The following is a 24,815-nucleotide window of genomic DNA, read 5'->3' on the forward strand; positions in this document are numbered from 1 at the left end:
GGTCTAATCAAGAAGCGTGTGCTACGCACTGCTGCTGCTCCTTCCCACCTCGCTACGGAGGCGCCCTGTTTAGTGGTAGAGAGTGAAAAGGACCTGGGGGTAATTGTGCAAGCATATATAAAATTTTCTGAGCAGTGCAGTGCAGACGGTCTACAAGATTTTTTCTAGCATGAATAAGGAAGTGATTATCTCCTTGTATAAGGCAATGGTCAGGCCACACCTTGAGTACTGTATACAGGTCTGGAGGCCTCATTTTAAGATGGATGTAGAGCTGTTGGAACGAGTACAGAGAAGGGCAACAAGATTAGTGGATGAAACAAGGGGTTGCTCTTACGAAGAAATGCTTAAGTTTTGCAAATTACTGTCTGGAGACTAGGCACCTGTGAGGCGATCTGATTGAGGTGTATAAAGCTCAATGCTGATGGGATTTTCCGCTTGCTCAGAATAATTGCCTGAGAAGGCATAATTCAAATTGAGGAAAGACAGTTGTAGGATAGATGTGCGGAAGTTTTGCCTTTAGCCAACGGGTGGTTGATTGCTGGAAAAAAGTTCCATCTGTCATCGTAGAAGTTGATAGCTTATATAGATTCAAGGCAGAACTAGACAAACATTTGGAGTGAGTGGATGAGTGAAATGAGAAAGGTGTGTGTGTGTGTGCGCGCGTTTTTTTTTTTTTTTTTTGTTTTGGCTGTTGCTGTATAAGCTTGCTTTCTTGCATCATGTACCTTTGCTAATGATAATGCAATAGATGACAAACTTTGTCCTGCTTCGTACTTCTTAATTAATCACCTTTATTTCAAAATCAATTTTGTTTTTCCTAGCACTGCCAGCACTTGCCCTTTCCGTTGGTCCCTTTCCCTTTACCATTGTAATAAGTAAATAGGAATGAAGAGAAGATTCTGAAAATTTATTTATGCTTTTTTTTTTTTTTATATGATTGTACATCTTAATGAAGGGGAACTGATTTCACCATAATACTGTAATGTAAAAACTCACAGAATTCCAGTTATCGGTATTATCATAAATGCAATAATATCGAATTTGCTATGCATTTATAATACGGAAATTGATTGACGTAGATTGCGCTAACAGAAAAGCCCAATAAACCAGAAGGTGCAAATTGTTTTATGGTAGTGACCTCCAGAAATGTGTTTTAGAAAAATATCACAAAAGCATTCAAAATTGATTCTTATAACAGAACATACGATAACGATAACGTAGTGAATTTTCATGATAAAAATGACCTTTTGGAGAGATAAATAGCTTACTTATATAGCAAAAATTTCAACTTCTGAGGTCTTGGAATGAATTACCTCAAAAAATGTGTTATCACATTATGATATTTTTACAATACCCAATTTATTCCTACGGGATGCAAAATATATTTCCAAGATTTGTTTGCACAACCCGGCAAAAACTTATGTAAAGCTGAATTTCCGTAAGTCGAGTATTACATAAGCCGGGGAGTATCTGTACTTATTCCTGCAAGAATGACTTTTTTTTTTTTTTTTTTTCACCCAAGCTTTAGTAGCACAGTTATAATTTCAAGGTCTTTGTCTGAAATTGGGGAAAAGGAATGCTATCTTCATCTGGAAGCAGGAAAAAGAAATAAGAACTAAAAATCTCAGGTCAGCAGTCGCTATCATCAAGTTTAATGAAAACAGCATTTAAAGGGATCTTTATTAAAAACTAGAATATTCTCTAAAAAATAAATATATTAGTAAAAAATTCAAAATTTTACCAACCTTGAGAGTGGCAGTTTGCAGCAGCTGTGCCAGATCTACACACCTCTGAGAAAGTGGAGCAAGTAAGGCATTTTGGAAAACCACCTAACAAATTTTGAATAGAATCCACTTTAAAAATTAATATATAATTAGTATAATTATCTTTATACATATACATTTTTGAAAAGCTAGCATTTGACATACTTTTTTAATTGGCACCAAACACAAACATTTATTGAAATCATGGTATTTTCCTACACAACTGACGTCTATATTCTGGAAAAATGGAGATTGCCATTTTTATCAAGAGATTTTTAAAATCCAGACTTTGGACGAGAAATTAAATTCCACTAACAACATGCTTTTTTTTTTTTATTTTTTATTAACAAAGCTATGTACTTTTTAAAGAAAAATATCATGCTAATAACTCCAGCAGTTTTGTTTTTTATTTATTTTAATAATGTAAAAGGTTATGGGCAATTTTCACAGGATTTTAAGCTTACAATATAGTTGCATATGCGCAGTGCAGCAAAAAAGTAATGAGAATGAATTGAAATAAGGCAAAATATGGATAAGAAAAACATTTAAAATATTTTATTACTCAATTCCCTCAAAACAGTCCCTCATCAAGGGACCAAATATACATGTTACAGTGTTCATAAAAGCTTTGAAAAGACTTGGAAAACTGATTAGCTAGGATGGTATTTAGCTCTACTATGACATTCTTCTGATGTCATAAAAACAATTAAATCGACCATCCTTTCGATCTCAATTTCAACTTGGGAAACAGGAAAAATCTGCTGTAGCCAAATCAGAGTGCAAGAAGGAAGATTGAGCACTGCAACGTGCTTGTGAGCCAGAAACATCTGCAAGTTGATTGCTGTGCAAGAAGGTACACTGTCATGCAACAGCCACCAACCAAACTGTTCCCAATCTGGCCAACAAATGTTTCAAAACCTCTAAGTTCTAATCAATGGTAGCAATCTTTTGCTTGGGAGCAAATTCCTTATGGATTATTCCTTTGTGATCGAAGGATGCAAGGAGAACAGTTTAGATAAGCAATTTCTGGAAAAACCTTTTTTGGTCTTAGTAAGCTTTGTAATCACTGTTGTGCACTTTGTCTTTTGGTCTGATCACCACACTGGAATCACCTACTCTCATCTCCAGAAATAATGCTATTTAGGAAACAAGGTTCACTATGAGGTGGTTGAACAAAATATTTGCAAGCATCCAATCATCTGAGTTTTTCTTCATTGCATAAACAGTGTGGAACAAACTGTGTAAATTTTCAATTTTCCCAAGTCTATGGTAATCATGGAACTTATCAATTCCTTATTCACATTTAACTCACTAGCATTTTTAGTGCTAATCAGCAGTCACTTGCTAGTATACTGCACACTCTGGTCATCATTCAGGACTGCAGGTAGTTTTAATTCATCCACTTTGAGGATTTCCTACATCCTCTCTACCCTCTTTAAACACTTAAACCACCAAAATGTTTGTACACAAGACAGAACCTCATCCCCATAAGCCAGGGGTTCCCAATCATGAGCCATGGCCCATTGGTGGGCTACAGCACATGTTCCAGGTGGGCCACAGAGACTGACCAATTCTTGACTTTTTTTCTTGACAGGCATATAGCCACACCATTTTTGATTTGTACCTGACAAAGTTGGCAGAATATGGTATGACTCATGCAAGTTACATGAGTCATACCATGTTCTGCATAGTGTTTGGTTTCTGGCAGTTTCTGACAACTTATTCACTTGTGCTTTGTGGCACACTTGAGTCCGATGTGCGTGTCACTCTCTCATGTTTATCACCTTCCAAGACACTATTTCTAAGAAAGTTACAGTGTTCATATATTTCGTGGTAACAACTTCTATAGTGAAGAACATATATATGTTATAATACACATATATGTGGTATAATATGGTGAAAAGATACATAAATGGGGTCATCCCTCAAGTAGCATCAATTCATTGCATGCTGATAAAAAATGTAGGGGGCCATGCTACTAAACCTGTTACTGGATCTGAAATCCGATCTAATGGATATGATCATATGTCCATTTTATTCTATTCTCTGCATTTTTAGTCTTGTTTTTTTTTTACATTATTTTTTATTTGCTGTTTCCTAGGTATTTCAAAGTTTTACTCCAGAAACCCTTCAGAAATGGCAAAACAAGGATATGATGAGCAATACATAAAATTTGGATTCACATCCTCCCACGATCATGGACAATTAAAGGGACAATGCATCCTGTGCCAGAAAGTCCTTGGAAATCACTCTTTGCACCCATTGAAGTTGAAACTCCATTTAGAGAAGATGCATCCACAACATCAACATAAGGATGTGGACTACTTCAAGCGAATGGAAGAATGTAAAGAGCCAGCGCTTGGATCAAAGTGGAGCATTGCTTCAGCAAAGCGTCTTACGGAGGCTTCTTATTCTGCCAGCTTCCTCATTATGCAACAGAAGAAACCTCACAGTCGGAGAGACTGATCAAGCCATGTGCTCTGAAGATAGCTCATATTCTGCTTGGAGAAGAATCTGAAAAACGGTTCAACAAAATTTCGTTATAGAATAATACGGTTCACAGGAGGATTGCTGACTTGTCTATTGACATAAAAGAACAGGTGATTGCTGAAATCAAAGACGCTGCATTTTGACTGTTTTCAATTCAGTTGGATGAATTCACAGATATTTCACCGTTTCCAACCTGTTGTTTTTGTTCGGTATGTGAAGGGTGATTCCATCAAAGAAGAATTCTTATTCTGTCATTCTCTCTCTCTCTCAAAAGAAATACCAGTGCTGTGGATGTGATGGAAATAGGATCATAGTTCTTTGACCATGAGGGACGATGTAGAATCTGCACCGATGGTGCCCCAGCTCTACTAGGAGCAAAAAGTGGCTTCCAAACACTTGTTTGAGATCGATCTCCAGGCATCATTGGTGTTCACTGTCTGATTCATCGGCAAGCTTGTGCTCCAAAAACCCTTCCATCTCATCTTCACGATGTTCTTGAACATATCATCAAAATTCTGAACTACATGAAAAGCAGTGCTTTGAATTGCCGACTGTTCAAGCAATTGTGCACAGCATAAGAATCTGCTCTTCTACAGCAAGGTGCACTGGCTATCAAAAGACAATGTTGTGGCACAAGTGTTTTAACTCTGGGAAGAGACTGGTGGTGGAACAGACTTCCATCCCTTGTTGTGGAAGTTGATAGCCTAAATAAATTTAAGGCTCAGCCGGACAGGTATTTCGAACGAACGGAGGGGTGAAGTAGAAGGGGTTTTTTTTTTTTTTTTTTTGGATGATGCTGCATAAGCTTGCTTTCTTGCATCATATGCCTCTACTAATGCTAATGCTAAGAGTTGCAGAGTTTCCTACAGATGCAAGAAAAACACAAACTTGAAGCTTCCTTCCATGAAAAGGTGAATGTTTTCACCTTTTATATATGAACGGTATTTGGCGCATTATAGCCTCGGTTGCTGATGCGCCAATAAAACCCAAATCAAATCAAATCCTTCCATGAAAAACTGTGGGTCTTTTGCTGCACATACCTTATGGATATTTTTGATCAACAGAACAGACAGAATCTAAAGCTGCAAGGAAAGGGAACAACTATCATTCAGTTCATTGACACTCTCAGTGCATTTATTCAGAAGCTTGAAAACTGGAAACGAAAGGCTGAGGAAGGGAACTTTGCCATGTTCGAATCTCTTTCAGTAGTCACTATTAACGATCCGTTGGATTCAGATGTTGCAGAGGATGTAGTGACACACCTCCGCAGTCTCTAAGAAGAATTAGCATTAGCATTAGTAGAGGCATCTGATGCAAGAAAGCAAGCTTATGCAGCATCAGCCAAAAAAAAAAAAAAAAAAAAACCCACTTTCACTTCACCCCTCTGTTCGTTCAAAATACCTGTCCAGCTGAGCCTTAAACTTATTTAGGCTATCAACCTCCACGACAAGGGATGAAAGTCTGTTCCACCAACCAACCACCCACTGCCTAAAGGCAAATTTCCGCACGTCTGTCCTACATCTGTCTTTCCTCAATTTGAATTTATGCCCTCTCAGGTGATTATTCTGAGCTAGAGGAAGAATCCCATCAGCATTGAGCATGCTCAAACCATTCAAGGCTTTATACACCTCTATCAGATCACCTCGATGGTGCCTAGTCTCCAGACACTGTAATTTGCAAAACTTCGGCCTTTCTTCGTAAGAGCACCCCTTTGTTCCATTCACTAATCTTGTTGTCCTTCTCTGTACTCGTTCCAGCAGCTCTACATTCTTCTTGAAATGAGGCCTCCAGACCTGTATACAGTACTCTAGGTGTGGCCTGACCATTGCCTTATACAAGGGAATAATCACCTCCTTATCCCTGCTGGAAAAATTCCTGTATATCATTGACAATACTCCATGAGCTACTCTTGCAGCCCGTCTGCACTGCTCAGAGAACTTCATATCTGCCTGCACAACCACCCCCAAGTCCCTTTCATTCTCTACCACTGTCAGTGTAGTACCACAGAGTTGATACGTTGCTCTGGGGTTGCTGTTTCCCATGTGTAGTACTTTACATTTGTCAATATTAAACTTCATTTGCCACCTCTCAGCCCATCTGCTCAACCTTTCCAGATCCTGTTGCAGCAGCATAGTGTCAGTAGTGTCCTTGAAAACCCTGCCAACCTTTGTATCGTCTGCAAACTTGGACACTAAGCTTGATATACCATCATCAATATCATTTATAAATACAGAAAACAATAATGGACCCAACACTGAGCCCTGAGGGACTCCACTAATAACATTAGTCCACGATGAGCAGTGTCCATTGATTACCACTCTCTGTCTTCTCCCCCTCAACCACCCCTTTATCCATAGCAGCAATTTGCCTCCAATGTCACACTGCTCCAATTTGTGTAGCAGTCTTCCATGTGCAACAGTATCAAAACCCTTTCTAAGATCCAAGTATATAATATCAAAGCTATTCCCTGCATCCAGTTCTTTTGTAACTGCATCATGTATCCAATCAAATTGGTCAGGCAAGACTTCCCCTTAACAAAACCATGCTGTGTCCGAGCTATAACTGAAGTCTTGTCTAAATGATCCTGCAGTGCTTCTTTAACCAGTGCCTCCATTAATTTTCCTGGAACAGAAGTTAAGCTCACAGGTCTATAATTACTTGTGTCATCCTTTGATCCTCCTTTGTGAATTGGGGTCACATTTGCACATTTCCAGTCTATGGGTACCTCCCCTGAGTCCAAGGAAGCTCTCATAATTATGGCTAAGGGTTTGCTTACTTCCTTTGCTGCCTCCTTTAATATAACTGGATAGATCCCATCCACCCCGGGTGCCTTTCTTGTGTTTATCTTCAACAATTTCTCCTCCACTTTACTCCCAGTTATTTCAAGATTCTGTAGCTTACTGCTAGAGTTGAATACACCTCTGGCATTCCCCTCGCTGAATAACTCCTCATGTGTGAATGTCGATGCAAAATATTCATTTAGTTTGTTAGCTACCTGAGCAGGATCATCAACAGTTGACCCATCAATATCAAGTGGACCAATCTGATTCATCCCCTTCCTTCTAGAGTTTACATAAGTAAAGAACTCTTTGCTGTTTTTCTTTGCATCCCTTGCCAAGGATTTCTCGTAATCTGCCTTCGCCTGCCTAACCTCCTTTGTAACTTGGTTGCATATCAACTTGTATCTATCATAGGCTTCTGTGTCATGTGTTAATTTGTAAGTATCCCATGCATTTTTCTTCTCTGCCATATGCCTCATTAGTTCATCTGACATCCATTTTGGCCTAAACCTTGAACAATATTTCTTAGTTGGTATGTAAAGCCTAGTAGCTTCCAAGATAAGTTCTTTGAATGCTTCCCATTTTGAATTTGCTGTTGGTAACATCATCAGTTGGTCCCACTGTATAGAATTTAAATACTGTCTCAGTCCATCGTAGTCGCCTTTACAGAAGCAATAACCCTTCCCTTTACCCCTAATGGTAGTTACCTCTTTGAGTAAATCCCACTTCAGCACACTGTGATCACTGCCACCTAGAGGTTCATTTATCTAAAGATTCTTAATGCATGAAGAATCACTGCTGATAATCAAATCAAGAGTATTACTCCCTCTAGTTGCCTCCCGAACATGCTGATGTAGAAAACAATCATCCAATAAATCCACAAAAGCCCTGCTAGTGTGTGAGTGACCAGCCCCCAAATTCCAGTCAATATCTGGGAAATTAAAATCTCCCATTATAAGACTCTCTGATTTACTGGCCCACTATTTCCCTGTACAGTTCTTATTATACTCATCAGAGTCATTAGGCCTATAGCACACTCCGACTCTCAATTTTGATCTCCCAATGCTTATGTCACACCAAACTGACTCAACACTGCACTGTCCAGTGATGTCGACTGGCTTCACTTGCTTGGTTTTTATGTGTTTCTTAACTAATAGCATAACCCCTCCCCCCTTCCTATCCTGTCTATCCTTTCTGTAGACGTTGTACTCCCCAAATTCCAGTTCTGCATCCCTTATATCTGTGTGACACCACGTCTCTGATATCCCATTTCTGCAGTACTTTTCAGAAATTGGGAGAGGACTAGCCTCGTGAGGAATCCTTTTCTTGTTAAAGTCAGTAACGTTCAGGATGACCTGCAAGATGGACTGACTGAACTTCAAAATGATTCTGGATGCAAGATATCTATGAAGCTTCCTCTATCTACGAGTTTTGTCCAAAAATGATTGGAAGCTACCCCAACATTGCAAAGGAATGCCTTAGGAAACTCCTGCCATTTGCAACAACTTATTATTATTATTAGCTATATGGTGCAAGGAAGCCCAAGGCTTATGCTATGCCAGCCAAAAAAAAAAAAAATTTCTGAATCACCGAGACAGAGAGAGAGGACCCTGGGGTTCTTTGTGAATCAGGCTTCTCAACGTTGGTGCAGCTAAAGACAAAGGCTCGGAACCGCCTTGAATGTGAGACAGATCTTAGATGTGTACTTTCTACAATAGAACCTAGGATTGGGAAACTGGTGCAGAAATTCAGGAGAACATGCCTCATTAACGTCTCATTAAACTAGGCTCTGCTTAAACTGGGTTGGGTTTATTATTTTTTTTTTTTTTTATTCAGCAGATACTTGCAATGTTTTGTTTTCACATAGAAATTGTTCAAATGAGAAACATTGTTATATTAAATACTTTTAAACTGAACTAAGTTGCAGTTGTTATTGACATTTCTTTGATTTCAAAAAATTGTTCAGCTATGATCCCCACTAGGCCATGATATGTCAGGCCAAAAGCCAGTTGGGCCACAGCAAAAAAAAGTTGGGAAACACTGCCATAAGCTCTTCAGAACATATGTGTTTCAGTGAGAATTTTTCCTAGCTCTCCACAAAAACGATACTAATTCGTTGTTCCATTTTTTGTTTCTGACACTGTTAGACACAAAGCAAAAAAATCATATGTACAAAAAAGCAATGTGTTTGGGGTGGCGGGACTACAAATAGCACTGCAAATAAGACTGATATGATATTAATACATGCATCAGATTTCTTTTCTTTTTTATTCAGTCTTATTACTTTTTTGCTGCTCTGTGTAGTAGCATTAGCAAAGGCACACGATCCAAGAAAGCAAGCTTATATAGCATCGGCCAAAAAAAAAAAAAACACACCATTCTCATTTCACCCATCCACACACTCCAAATGTTTGTCTAGTTCTGTCTTGAATCTATTTAAGTTATCAACTTCTACAACAACAGATGGAAGTTTGTTTCAGCAATCAACCACCCGCTCGCAAAAGGCAAACTTCTGCACATCTATCCTACAACTGTCTTCCCTCAATTTGAATTTATGCCCTCTCAGGTGATTATTCTGAGCAAGAGGGAGAATCTCATCAGCATTGAGCATGCTCAAACCATTCAAAACTTTATACACTTCAATTAGATCACCTCCCAGGTGCCTAGTCTCCAGACACTGTAATCTGCAAAACTTAAGCCTTTCTTTGTAAGAGCAACCTTTTGTTCCATTCACTAATCTTGTTGCCCTTCTCTGTACTCGCTCCAACAGCTCTACATCCTTCTTAAAATGAGGCCTCCAGACCTGTATACAGTACTCAAGGTGTGGCCTGACTATTGCCTTATACAAGGGGATAATCACCTCCTTATCCCTGCTAGAAAAATTCCTGTATATCATTGACAAGACACCACGAGCTACTCTTGCAGACCGTCTGTACTGCACAGAATATTTCATATCTGCCTGCACAATTACCCCCAGGTCCTTTTCATTCTCTACCATTGTCAGTGTAGTATATACGCAGTGATGATAAATAGAGTGGCAAGAAAAGACTGAGGGCTGAAGAGGCACACCCTTGCCCTCTTATACAAAGCTGTATTCATCCCTGCGGTGACTTACACCTCTGGAGTCTGGTACAACAAAGCCTGGTAAATTCTAGAAAGCTTCTCACCATCCAAAGACCGGCGCTACTCACCATGACAAAACTTGCCACACAGTCTCCACCCTGGGCTACAAATGATGACAGGAAGCTATATGGTGGATGTGCGGAGCTGGGATGAATTTCCAGCTTGGTCGGGGCAAAAGCACCACATACAAAGAGTTCACCACAGATACTGCAGCAACAGAGCAAATGAAAAGAAGCAGCTTCTAGCTTACCTCCATTGGATATGGCAACAACACTGGTAACAAACAACAAAGGACAAATTACAAAAAATTTCATCCCTGAGATAAATACAGTCTACCCAATGCTACCAACTTGGTTTTCCCGTCTTCATGTTACATATCTGATGACAGGACATGGCGCAATCAGAAGTAAACTCTGGCCACCTTCCGGCTAGTGGACAACCCCCTGTGTGCCTGCTGGTCCCTTGAGACCCGGGACCACATGGTGTACGAAAGCCAACACTACGAGGACCTCAGTTGAGTATTAATCACCAAGATTCAATTCATCCCAAGAAATAATGAACACCACCTTCTGGACGGTGCTGAGACATTCAGATTCTTCTCAGACTTTGCCCAGGTCATATATGCCAAGCGACAAACTTTACCACAACCACCAAACTCCAACTAGGAAAGGGGTGAGATAAATGAAAACAAAACGAAATACCAACATAGGAAAAAGTGCAAACAACAAAACACCTAGAAAAACAGCCTTCCTCCCAACCCAACAGTTGACTCAACAACCACAACTGATCACAAGAATTAGTGACAACCGGTATGTTCGTGCCATTTGACACAAACACACCTTATACTTCTCTGTGTAGTACCACAGAGTTGATACGTTACTCTGGGGTTACTGCTTCCCATAAGTAGTACTTTACATTTGTCAATGTTAAACTTCAATTGTCACCTCTCAGCCCATTGGCTCAACTTTTCTAGATCCTGTTGTAGAAGCGTACTGTCATTAGTGTTCTTAACAACCCTGCCAACCTTCGTATCGTCTGCAAACTTGGGAATTAAGCCTGATATACCATCATCAATATCATTTATAAATACAGAAAACAACAATGGACCCAACACTGTCCCTAAGGGACTCCACTAATACTATTAGTCCAAGAAGAGCAGTGTCCATTCATTACCACTCTGTCTTCTAACACTCAACCATCCCTTTATCCACAGCAATTTGTCTCCAATGCCACACTGCTCCAACGTGTGCACCAGTCTTCCATGTGCAACAGCATCAAAAGCCTTCCTTCTAAGATCCAAATGTATGATATCAAAGTTATTTCCTGCATCCAGTTCCTTTGTGACCACATCATAGAATCCAATCAAATTGGTCAGACAAGACTTACCCTTAACAAAATCATGCTGTGTCCGAGCTATAACTGAAGCCTTGTCTAGATGATCCTGCAGTGGTTCTTTAATCAGTGCCTCCATTAATTTCCCTGGAACAGAAGTTAAACAAACAGGTCTATAATTACTTGTGTTGCCCTTTGATCCTCCTTTGTGAATTGGGGTCACATTTGCACATCTCCAGTCCATGGGTACCTCTACTGAGTCCACGGAAGCTCTCATAATTATGCCTAAGGGTTTGCTTACTTCCTTTGCTGCCTTCTTTATAGTGATGTTACAAGTGATAGATCCCATCCACTCCAGGTGCCTTTTTTATGTTTAATTCAACAAATTCTCCTCCACTTTGCTCTCAGTTATTACAAAATCATTTAGCTCACTGCCAGAGTATAATTCACCTCTGGCATTCTCCTCCCTGAATAACTCCTCATGTGTGAATGTAGATGCAAAATATTAATTTAGTTTGTTAGCTACCTGAGCGGGATCATCAACAGTTGAACCATCAATATCAAGTGGACCAATCTGATCCATCCCCTCCCTCCCTCCTAGAGTTAAGTAAAGAACTCTTTGCTGTTTTTCTTTGCATCCTTTGTCAAAGATTTCTTGTAATCTGTCTTTGCCTGCTTAATCTCCTTTGTGACTTGGTTACAGACCAGCTTATATCTATCATAGGCTTGCATGTCACCCATTAATTTATATGTATCCCATGCATTTTTCTTCTCTGCCACAGGTCTCATTAGTTTATCTGACATCCATTTAGGCCTAAACCTTGAACAATATTTCTTAGTTGGTATGTAAAGCCTTGTAGCTTCCAAGATTAATTCTTTGAATGCCTACCATTTTAAATTTGCTGTTGGTAACATCATAAGTTGGTCCCACCGTATAGAATTTAAATATTGTGTCAGACCACCGAAGTTGCCTTTACGAAAGCAAAAACCCTTCCCTTCACCCCTGCTGGTAGTTACCTATATGAGTAAATCCCACTTGAGCACACTGTGATCACTGCCATCTCTCTGCCCATCACATAAAGGAACCACTCTCTCCCAAAAAGTGGTTCCTTTTTCTGTAGATTCTTAATGCATGAAGAATCAGTACTACTAATCAGATCAAGAGTATTGCTCCTTCTAGTTGCCTCCCGAACATGTTGCTGTAGAAAACAATCATCCAATAAATACACAAAAGTCTTGATAGTGCATGAGTGACCAACCCACAAATTCTAGTCAATATCCGGGATATTAAAATTACCCCTTATAAGACTCCCTGATTTACTGTCCCAATTGAGCACACTGTGATCAAGTGGGCCAGTAGATCAGGTTCCCTGCACAGTTTTTTATTATGCTCATCACAGCCATTAGGCCTATAACACACTCCTACTCTCAATTTTGATCTCCCAGTGCCTATGTCACACCAGAGTATAATTCACACCAAACTGACTCAACACTGCACCGTCCAGCGATGTCAACTGGCTGCACTTCCTTGGATTTTATGCGTTTCTTAACTAATAGCATAACCCCTCCTCCCTTCCTATCCTGTCTATCCTTCCTGTACACATTGTACTCCCCAAATTCCAGTTCTGTATTCTTTATATCTGTGTGACACCACTTCTCTGACACCCCAACATTATCTGCCTTTGTTTTGACCAACACCTCAAATTCATGACTCAGACCAGACTAGCAAAGCAAAAGGCTCAAGCTAAATTGGGAGTGCTGTGACTCAGGGGAGAACTGAGGGGGGCAGTTCCCTCTGAATCACAGCCTTTTAAAATGCACTGCTTGCTTAATGTTTGTGGAGCAATCAAGTATGGGACATGATATTGCCAAGGGGAATGTCTGTGTGTGTGCACAATGTAAGGAGTGTGAGGAAATGAGGCGACACCTCGGCATTGTTATGGGCCTATATGAGAGCTTGAAGAACAGAGTGGATGCCCTCTAAGGAACTAAATTGAGGGGCCCATCAAGCTTTCAGTGCCCACAATGCCAGAGCTTGTACTTGATCATCAAACAACACAGCGGCAACCCCCAAGGCAGAATGTGCTGGTCCCACATGAATTAGCAGTTGTTGGTGCCTCTAATGTCGGGGAAATGGGGAACATGATATGCAAAAAGGATAGGTGGAACAGGAGCAGGCTATGTCTGCCAGGGGCAAATGCTGATGACATTGTAGAGCAGATATCATCTTCTAAGGGCACAAAGGGTGATATTGTTGTACACATTGGCACTGATGATATTAAGAGTAGGAGACTGGCGGAAATACTTACCAAGTACAGGTCACTCTTGAAAAAAAGCCGTAAATTAGGGTTGAATTTGAAAGTGTCTCCAATTCTGCCCAGACACAATAGGAGGGAGTATATGATGAGAGCCTTGTCGATCAATTCGGCCCTGGAGAGATTGTGCAAGGCACAAGGGGTAGAATTTTTCTCAGCCTGATTTGTGCTTGTTAACAGGAGAGACTGTTTCTACAGAGATGGGACACACTTAAATAGAAAAGTTGCGAGAATATTTGCTGATGCTATTGAGGCCATGTTAGGTGGGTCAGAAAACCGCTAGCTTGGGGGGGGATACATGGACTGATAGATTAACAGTAGCTGCTGGCAGAGGTAAAAGTGATTCTTGCACTGCTTCTATTGAAATGGGCAGCAGCTTGGAAAACAAGATGCAGGGTATTTCAGAGACTGCTGGGAGTCATTGTGGTACAAGTAAACACATGGGTTGTGTTAGGGTAGCTAAGAATAGGAACAGGTGCATGTATACTTGCGTGTACACTAATGCTAGGAGTTCGGTAAATAAATTTGATGAATTTGAGGCATATGAAACAAGTAATGACCATCCCAAAAAAAAAAAAAAAAAAACCCATTCACCTACCCATTTTCTCCAAACATTTGTCCAGTTCATCCTAGAATTTATTTAAACTATCAACTTCCACAACGACACATGGAAGTTTGTTCCAACGAGCAACCACTTGCTGGCTAAAGGCAAATTAATGCATATCTATTCTACAACTGTCTTTCCACGATTTGAGTTTATGCCATCTCAGGTTCATAATTTGAGCAAGAGAAAGAATCCCATCAGCACTGGGCCTGCTCAGACTATTCAAAGCCTTATACACCTCAATCAGATCCACTTGCAGCTGACTAGTCTCCAGATGCTGCAATTTGCAGAACTTAAGCTTTTTTGGTAAGAGCACCCCTTTGTTCCCCTTCTGTGTACTCGTTCTAGCAACTCTACATCCTTCCTAAAATGAGGCCTCCAGACCTGTACGCAGTACTCATTTACTTTGTAAGTGGCAATGGTCAGTACTCAACTGATCATTGCCATTTACAAAAGGATAATCACCTCCTGATCCCTGCTAGAAAAATTTCAATATATCATTGACAAGACTCCATGACTTGCTCTGGCAGCCTGTCTGCACTATTCAGAAAACTTCTTATCTGACTGCACAATTACTCCCAGGTCTTTTTCATTCTCTGCTACCCTGAGTGTACCCACACAATTGGTACGTCTCTCTCTGGGGTTACAGCTACCCATATGCAGTACTTTGCATTTATCAATGTTAAATTTCAGTTGCCACTCTTCAGCTCATCTGCCCAACTTTTCTAGATCCTGTTGCAGTAGTGTACTGTCATTAACACCCCTGTCAACCTTTGTGTCATCTGCAAACTTTGACATTAAAGCTGATATAGCTTCATCAATATCACTGATAAATATACAAAACAACAATGCGCCCAACAGTTTTATTAGTGGAGCCCTGATGGACTCCACTAATAAAACTGGTCCACAGAAAGCAGTGTCCATTGATTACCACTGTCTTCTCTCACTCAACCATCCTTTTATCCACTGTAGCAAACTGCTCTTAATGCCATACTGCTCCAATTTTCACAGTAGTGCAACAGTATCAAAAGGTTCCAAGTGCAACAAACTTCCAAAAGGTTTCCTGAAATCGAAACATATGATATTGAAATTATATTTTGCATCCAGTTCCTTTGGGACCACATCATAGTATTCAATCAAATTGGTCAGACAAGAGTTTCCCTTAACAAATCCATGCTGTGTCTGAATTATTACTGTAGACTTGTCTAGATGATCCTGCAATGCTTCTTTAACCAATGACTCCATTATTTTTCCCGGAACAGAAGTTAAACTAACAGATCTGCAATTACTTGTTCACCCTTTGTTACCCCTTTGTGAATTGGGGACACATTTGCACATCTCCAGTCTACAGGGACCTCCCCTGAGTACAAGGATGCTCTCATAATTATGGTTAAGGGTTTGTTTACTTCCTTTGCTGTCTCTGTTAATATAACTTAATACATTCAATCCACCCCTGGTGCCTTTCTTATGTGTAATTTCAACTTCTCTTCCACTTTGCTCTCAGTCATTTCAAATCATTTAGTTCCCTGATAGAGTTTAATAAGCTTCTGTCCTCCACTTCCCTATTTCCCTACAGAATTCCTCATGTGTGAATGTAGAGGCAAAATACTCATTCAGTTTGTCAGCTGTCTGTGCAGGATCATCAACAGTCGAACCATCAATATCAAGAGTGAACCAATCTGATTCATACCCTTCCTTCTAGAGTTTATATAAGTAAGAAAGTCTTTGTCAAAGATTTCTCATAATCTGCCTTCGCTTGCATAATCTACTTTGATTTGATTACAGATTAGCTTATATCTACCATAGGCTTCTTTGTCGTCTGATAATTTATATGTATCCCATGCATTTTTCTTCTCTGCCATGTGTCTCATTAGTTCATCTGACATCCATTTAGGCCTAAATCTTGAACAGTATTTCTTACTTGGTATTCAGAGGTAACTCATCTTTATTAGATAATACAGATCGATTGAACTCCAGATTCTGGGTACACCTTGTCACGGTGTTGCAGGCATGGCCAAATTCAGGACGGATCCAAGCAAAATAAGTGTGGGTTTTTTGAAAGACTTTCATTTTTGTCTAGCGAAAAATGTTAGCTTAGTTTATGCCAGTAATTTGGAATGGATTCAAGCAAAAGAAGCCACTTCCTCTGGAGTTGTACCCACAATCTGGGGTTTAACCCCAAAAATTGAACCTGCACTGCCAGTTTGGTTGTACTGTTTGTAACTTATACTTGTACTGTTACAAGAATGAACTGAAGATCTGCAGCAGAAGCAGTCTATTTTAGAAGGAACAGGGTGATGAGGTGATTACGCTATTTTCATTTTTAAATTAATTTTAATTAACACAAAAAGTAATCATAAATGTATAATTGATGATTACTTTGATTAATTTATGATTACTTTTGATTAATTTATGATTACTTTTGATTATACATAAATGTATAATTTATGATTACTTTGGTCCTTGAGGTTGTCACAGACATTCTCTCAGATATGCCAGACAAGCTGTACTTGCTACCTGTGAGTCTAAAACGCTGATGGAACTGATATTCGGGTAACACTCATGTCAAGTGGACCCAATTTCGGCAAAGTCCGGACGGTCTGTGACAGCCAAATCTTCTGCTTGCACCTTCACGATGGCGGGACTGTTAGTAATCCTGGTTTTAACCTCCATGCACAAGTACATAGTGGGTGACAATCCAGGTGTGAACCAACGTAAGCAGGGGTCGAGGTGTGGTACCCACACCACATGGAGGAATGCCGCCCCTCTATGTTACCAGGCAGTACTAGGTGGTAAATGACTCTCATCAACCGGTGCAATACCACCACTTTGCTTATTGGAGGCTTGAAATGGTGGAACCCATTTTAGTCTCTAGAGCTAAGTTCCGGTCAACCCTTCCCCATCTCTTCCATCATGCAGTATGATTGATGACTTTTGAGGTTATGATGAACATCGTGGTGAGAGATCTAATATTCCTTACATTTCGAGAGTACAGCTCTAAAACGGTGTTCGCAGGCCGGCCGCTAGTTAGTACACTGGACCGAACCTATTGGTAACTCTCTAGGAGGCTTCCGGATCAGCTAGTGTATAATCTTGCTACCTCTACTCTGGCAGATAGTGACTGGAGGGAGTCCGAGTAGTGTGTATGCAGGGAGCATTGTCGAGGCCACGTTATGTCAAGGATCTGGGTATATTCTTACCATGTGTACGCCATATCCAAAAATTTCATTACTTCATACAGCATGTCCCACCCACTTTTTCTTACTATTGAATACACCATGAATTGTCAAACTAATAGAGCAAGCTTATCTGCGAAAAGATCTAAACCTCCCAAGCACTTCCTAATTCATTTCACAAATATACGTGGTCTCAATTCTAATCTCAACAATGTCCATTTCCACTTGCAGTCTGCCAAACCCCATGTACTTTTTCTGACAGAATCTCAGTTATCGGTTGATTCAACTACTGCTCATCTCAGATGCCCAAATTATTCGCTGTATGATTCTTTTCGCCTCAAAGGTGGTACTTGTGCATATGTCCATTCTGATATTCCCTGTTAGAGACTTGATAATTTGGAATCTCCTCTCTTTCTTCTCTGGCTTAAAATCTCTCTACCTCATTGTGTCAAATTCATCTGTTGTCTCTACCGTTCTCCCAACTCCACTAATCACTTGGAGCTCTGACTTCCTCTCTTTGCAACTTGATTTTCTCCAGTCCAACTTTCCTAACAGTGAGGTAATTTTCCTTGGTGATTTTAATGTTCACAACTCCAGCTGGCTTACGTTTTCTAGTCACACCGACCCAGCTGGTCGAGATGCTGAGGCTTTTGCAATTACTAATGATCTTGCACAGATTGTTCCACAGATTTACCTACAAGAATACCAGACAATCCTAATCATACAGCCAATACGCTTGATCTTTTTCTCACAAACAACCCTTCTAAGTACAAGGTCGAAGGGAGAGGTCCTTTAGGCACTTCAGATCACAACTTGGTGATTGTCTCTTCTCCAACGAAACCTTTATCTCATGGCTGTTCCCAACCTCGTGTTGTTTGGCATTACAAGAATGCAAAATGGGATGACCTGAGAGACTTCTTTTCTTCCTTTCCTTGGTCGGATTACTGTTTCAAAAGTTCTGATGTCAACGTTTGCTCAGATCGTGTCAGTGAAATTATTCTTGAAGGAATGGAATCCTTTATCCCACACTCCACTTTAAAATCTCGTCCTTTATCTAAACCTTGGTTTTCCAATAAATGTGCTAAGGCTGTTCAAGAGAAGAATGTTGCATATCATAATTGGCTTGTTTCTAATTTTTCAGTTTCATTTTCTGCCTACACCAAAGCTCGCAACAATTGTAAAGCAGTTATTAACCAGTCCAAACTAGAGTTTGAACAGGCTAAGAGTAGAAAACTTGCTTCTTGCCCTAATGGTAGCTGAGCATTCTGGTCTCTTGCCAAAGCTATTGGCCGCAACTTTTGCCCACCTTTGCTCCCACCTCTGTCAAAACCATTTGGTTCTGTTGTCACTTCAGCCAAGGATAAAGCTGACCTGCTAGCATCCCATTTTTCTTTCAACTCATGCATTAACGATCTTGGTAAAACACCTCCCACTATTCCCAACACGCTCCATTCAATGCCTCCTGTGGGCTTCCGTCAAAAAGATGTCAAAAAGATTTTGACAAATCTTGATGCTAAGAAAGCTCCAGGTCCCGATGGTATTTCTCCACTTGTTCTCAAAACCTGTGCTCCTGAACTTACTCCTATTCTTTGCCGCCTTTTTTCACTTTCTTATTCCAAAGGTGTTTTTCCTTCTGCTTGGAAATTTGCTCATATCCAGCCAGTTCCTAAAAAGGGTGACAAATCCCTCCCATCCAATTATCGTCCCATTGCAATTACTTCTACTTTTTCTAAAGTAATGGAGAAATCAATTAACCGCCAAATTTTAAACTACCTAGAAATCTTCCGTCTGATCAACGATCGCCAGTATGCATTCGTCAGTGTCGATCCACTGGTGATATTCTGGCTTAGTTACCCATTTATGGACTAATTCAATGGAAAGGTTTGGTGAAACACAAGTAGTTGCTCTTGACATCTCAAAGGCTTTCGATCGTGTCTGGCATAAAGGTCTTCTAAAAAAGCTTCCATCTTATGGTTTCCCAACTGTTTTTAGTAATTGGTTATCCAGTTTTCTCTCTGATCGCTCACTGAGGGTGATGGTATATGGCTCTCTGTCTTCTAACTTCTCCACTAATGCCGGTGTCCCCCAAGGTTCAGTTGTTTCCCCCACGCTTTTCCTCTTGTATATTAATGACCTTCTTCCATTGACTGGAAATCCTATCCATAGTTTTGCCGATGATAGCACATTGCATTCCACTTTCCATTTTGAGAAACCTTGTCCTGCTCAATCAGCTTCAACTTCTCGAAAATTTGCTACAAATTCCTTAAATGCCGACCTTCAGGTAATTCTCCAGTGGGGCAAAGACAGCTTAGTTGATTTCAACCCTTCTAAAACTGAGTCTTGTCTTATATCTCACAAAAAGGATTCTTCTGCTCCTATGCTTATCTTTAATGACACTCCGATTTCTAGGCAAAATGATATATCTCTTTTGGGGATTACCCTGACTTCTAATCTCTCTTGGCACAAGCACATTACAAATATTGCTTCTTCTGCATCTAAAAAACTTGGTTTTCTCTTTTTTTCTCTTTCGCTCTTGGCGTTACTTTTCTTCCAAACAGCTGCTCACTCTGTATAAATCGCAAATCCGCCCTGCCATGGAATATTGTTCCCACATCTGGGGTGGTGCCCCCAAAACCTCTCTCAGGCTTCTTGATTCCATTCAGAAGAGGGTAGTTAGGTTAATTAATGACTCATCTCTAACAGAGTCTCTGCACTCGCTGTCTCATAGATTTACTGTTTCTGCTGCATGCCTCTTCTACAGATACTTCCATGGGCACTGTTCTTCTGAATTAGCTTCTATAATTCCTGCTCTCTCTCTTTCAAAACAGTCCGAACACGTGCCACCACCAGCCAACATCCATTTACTGTCCAACTTCGAACTCACAGAACCAACTTTTCATCTTCCTCGTTTATTCATTCAACTGCCGTTTTTTGGAACAACCTTCCTTCATACACATTTCCTGAAAATTACATTCTACAGAAATTCAAGTCCAATGTCAACAAAATATCTTCTTTCATCTTCTCAACCTCCAACCCAAGCACGGTACTAAGTACTAAGACCTTTCCGCATCCTCCGTATTTGGTGATCACGGGTTCGAACCCCGGTCTAATAAAGAAGTGTGTGCTACGCACTGCTGCTCCTGCCCACCTGGCTACGGAGGCCACAAGGGCAGTGATCTTGAGTTAATTCTTGTGGTGGTAGAACTATACTGGCCTATTAAATAAAGATCAAGTTTAAATGCTACCTCATATACAGATGCTGAAATTGTCCAATATTTTTTAACATGAGGCATAAATAGTGTGATATAATTTCCACAAATGAATCACCTGAAAAATTAAATGTGTATTACTGTACTAAGCACTATACTATGAATTAATATTGAATGTCTTGGAAATGAATGACTTTATACTTTGCAAACATATAGTAATAATAAAACAGTCCAAGACAGTGGCACACAAACTTATTTTGCTCGCTACCCCTTTTATTAAATATAAAATTGGTACAACCCCTCAATGAACACCCCAACATTTTTAGAGAAGAAAAAAATGGCATTTTATAAATTATGTAGAAAATTTTATTTGAGTACTGAGAAAGGAATAAACAAATTATTTCCTTTTTAATTTACAAATTAAAATAATTGTTTAATATTTTTATTGAATACAGCAAAAACAACAAATCAAATTATTATTCTTCAATTAAGATTACAAAATAATAAAAAATTAACAATTACAAAACAAAACAATTAATGAGAAGGATGAGCCTGGATAACTGATAATATTTGGTCCATATTTGGATGCAATATTTGAAATTGCTAATCTCATGTCATCATCTTCTGGATCAAGTCTGGAATGCTGTTTTCTTTTCATAGCTGTTAATTTTGAGAAATAAACCTCACATAAATATGTAGACCCAAAAGGTAGCTATCTTTGTATTGTCATTTTCAATAATTCTGGATACTCATCTCGATGAGAAAGCCAAAATTTTTCACAAGTAGTCTCGAACGAGGATGTAATGCTTCCGTCGATGACAGGTCAATAAGATCTTCCTTTTTGCTCAATGGTAATTTCGGGACATGAAGAAATTTCAAAAGCAAAGGGATCACGAATCCAATACAACATTTTTTTCTGGAGATACAATTGTCTGGAAAAATTCTTAATTAGTATTGTTAGGTGGGTGGCAATGACATCCCTAAATTGTAAAATGTCAATATTATTGCTATTAACAAAATCAGAAAAACGTGGGAACATTTCAGTATTATTACACTCAAATTCAGTTTTCCAAAGTTTAAGTTTATTTTTGAAAGCTTCTGAGTATTAATATATTTTGTTCCATGTCCTTGAAGACTTTAGTAGAGGCATACAATGCAAAAAAGCAAGCTTATGGAGCATGACTTAAAATTAAATCACTAAGTTTTTAAAATATATCAACAAGGCAGCTAAGTTTTCCAAGCCATTTTTTTAATTGTAAACAACTGAGCAAGGTTCTGATCTGTATCTGATAAAAACAATAAAACTTCATGTTTGAGGCCAAAAAGACGTCGCATCACTTAACCACCTCACTTTCATATATAAAGGAAGAGTTTCACAAACGGATCTCATTTCATTGGAAGATACAGTGAAAAATCTGTTATTTAAGCTTCTACTTTCAATAAAGTTTATGACACTTACTGCATCTTTCAAAACTTTGTGCAAATCAGTTTGCATTTCGTTCACTACTAATACTTCCCTATGTATAATGCAATGATTAAAAACTATATTTGGAGCAATTTCTTTTACCTTGCCTTTTAAACTTTTATTTTCTCCTGTTAATGCAGCCATCAGTACAAATCACAACGCAGTTGATTCATGTTAGATTATTTGTTTGAAAGAAAATATTTATAACATCAGAAATCTTCTTTCCAAAACTTTCCAAAATATCCCCCTCATAGCAGTATCCAACATATACAATAAGTTGAGCAGGGTTTGAAGTATCTATGGATTCATCTAACTGTATTACAAAAATTGGACTTTCTCTCATCTAGTGATTTAATGAATTGAATTTTATGTTGTCCGATAACTGTAATATGCCTTGAAACTGTGTCTCTGGATAGGGGAATGGTTTTTAAATCGTTGCTGTACTTTTCTCTTTTCTCAATGCATAATTGAAATAATTTTTATTGTAGCAAGAAGAATGCACCAAATTACAAAGCAGAATAAAGCTTGCGTGCAACCAGGGCCAATAGAACATGGTAAGCCTGGTAAGCAGGGCATAGGGGTGCCAAATACCTTTCTGCCTAGAAGCTCCAAAAACCCTAGCGCCATGCCTGCATGTAACATACTTGCTATGTATATTTACTGCTACCACACATTCGCACCTCTGGCCTTTAGGCAATACAGTACAGGCAATTTGAGAATTTGTGCTGTAGGAAGCATGAATTAAGAGCTAAAGGGATTACCGTAAGGGATTAATTGAGTAGTACTTCTCAGTAGTACTTCCCAGCATTTGATTAGTACTGAGAAGTACATATTAATACGTACTGAGAAGTCGTACTAGTCAGCTGCTTTTTGTGTGTCCATAGCCAGTGAGCAAATTAAGGCATAGTCCTGATGCAGTGGGCAGTAGAGTTCATTTGTATCTCCGACTGAGAATTCGCACTAGTCAGCTGCTTTTTGTGTGTCCACAGTCAGTGAGCAAATTAAGGTGTATTCCGATGCAGTGGGCAGTAGGGTTCATTCGTATCTCAGACTTAGTTCAAATAGCAAGGTTTCTACACCTACTGTATTGAAAAAGTAATTTTAACAAGTTTTTTTGCTTTTATGTACACAAAAAATAAATTTATTTAAAAATGTCTGCAACCCCTTTAATTAATCCCACTGGTTTACGAAATATGCAAAACAGAATAAAATAGTGTTTGATAATTATTAATAGAACATTAACCGGCACCTGCCATGCTTTTTTTTTTTTTTTTTTTTTTTTTTAAATCCAGCTATCTATTTTTTCCTTTATGTCTGTATGGTCAAAACTTTGGAGAAATATTCAGACGTTGCCTGATTTTTGAGGTTCTACAACGCTCCAAGATAGAAGAAAACGGGAGGTCTTTCAAAAACAACTTTCTATGGGAAATATGGACAACCTATTTACTGCCAATCCCCGATGAATAAATATCCTATAACAAAGGACTATTTTTAAAATTTTAATTAGGGTTTCTTTTCATACTTCTTGAAATCGATCTAGTGTAAAGAGTAACTCACTTTACTGCCATGGTAGCCAAATGCAACGGAGCTTGGATTCAATGAGCCAATTCAACAAGCAATTGAAATTGCTTGTTGATATGTTAGTACAGTACCAACGTATGGATTCTGAAGGGCAATAATATGCATAACTCTAACACAAGTTTTCCTACGACACACAACCTGATTGGTAATCATAATTGTTCATGAACGGATCTAGTACCAAATGGTTTTATCGGTCCTTGTATTATGTATGTACAGGCGTGTTCACCGGGCGACTAGAGTAACTTTAATTAAAATATGCACACATGAAAACTTATAACTGCTTTCTTTTCTACCAAATCAATTCTTGTTTATACGCTTCCACATACTGATACACTACATAAGAAGTAACGTATACTTACTGCAGGAGACTGAACTAGATGAGCATTCCCCAAAGAAGATAACGCCATACTTTGAAACGTATTCTAAAACCCAAAACTTCAGGGACGAAAAACACCTATCTGAACTTAAACTTTCCCGCGGCTACGAGCCTAATTTCAGGAGAGGGAGCATATTTTGAGAGTAAAATCAAAACGCAAAAATATATTTTAATACACTGTAAGCACTATACACTTTTTGCTATTGATGTTATGCATGTTTTTTAAAATGCATGTTTTTACATCGTAATTCCCGTTGCATTACTAATTCTCAAAGACTGATTGAATGGTTCACTGATATTTATAGATAATCCAAGAAAAGATATACTGCGACATGTCTATAATACAATATGATGTCCTAAAGGCCCATCACAGTGAGTGGAGGATAGAAGGGTCACAGTTCGCTCTCAATAGGGGTTTTAAACTATTTTTAAAATACAGTTTTTCATTTTTAATAATTAGTGCATTTGCACAGCCAAAAATTTAGAAAATGAATTTGTTAAGAAAAATAGGTTAGTATTATATACTGTATCACTTTAATGCATTATTATTTTCATGCCTAATTTTTTTTTAATTATCGCTTCTCATTTTTTTTTTTTTTTT

At 39.0% G+C, this 24,815-nt stretch overlaps 1 protein-coding gene across 3 annotated transcripts in view; it reads right to left on the reverse strand.

Moving 5' to 3' along the window:
- LOC150076549 (sphingomyelin phosphodiesterase 4) overlaps positions 1 to 24,397 on the reverse strand; it is a 324,202-nt gene extending 299,805 nt beyond the window's left edge. For all 3 annotated transcript variants that reach the window (XM_090388185.1, XM_090388183.1, XM_090388184.1), the window contains exons 1-2: positions 24,198 to 24,397; positions 1,746 to 1,829 (exon numbers count right to left, since the gene is read on the reverse strand). In XM_090388185.1, the coding sequence (XP_090244311.1) occupies positions 1,746 to 1,829; positions 24,198 to 24,245 (132 nt within the window). In that variant the 5' untranslated portion in view covers positions 24,246 to 24,397. The remainder of the gene's footprint in view (positions 1 to 1,745; positions 1,830 to 24,197) is intronic.
- Between the last annotated feature and the right edge of the window lie 418 nt (positions 24,398 to 24,815).

The sequence above is a fragment of the Mastigoproctus giganteus genome, chromosome 13 (assembly GCF_048544385.1).
Source record: "Mastigoproctus giganteus isolate SK-2022 chromosome 13, ASM4854438v1, whole genome shotgun sequence".
Classification (NCBI taxonomy): Eukaryota; Metazoa; Arthropoda; class Arachnida; order Uropygi; family Thelyphonidae; genus Mastigoproctus; species Mastigoproctus giganteus.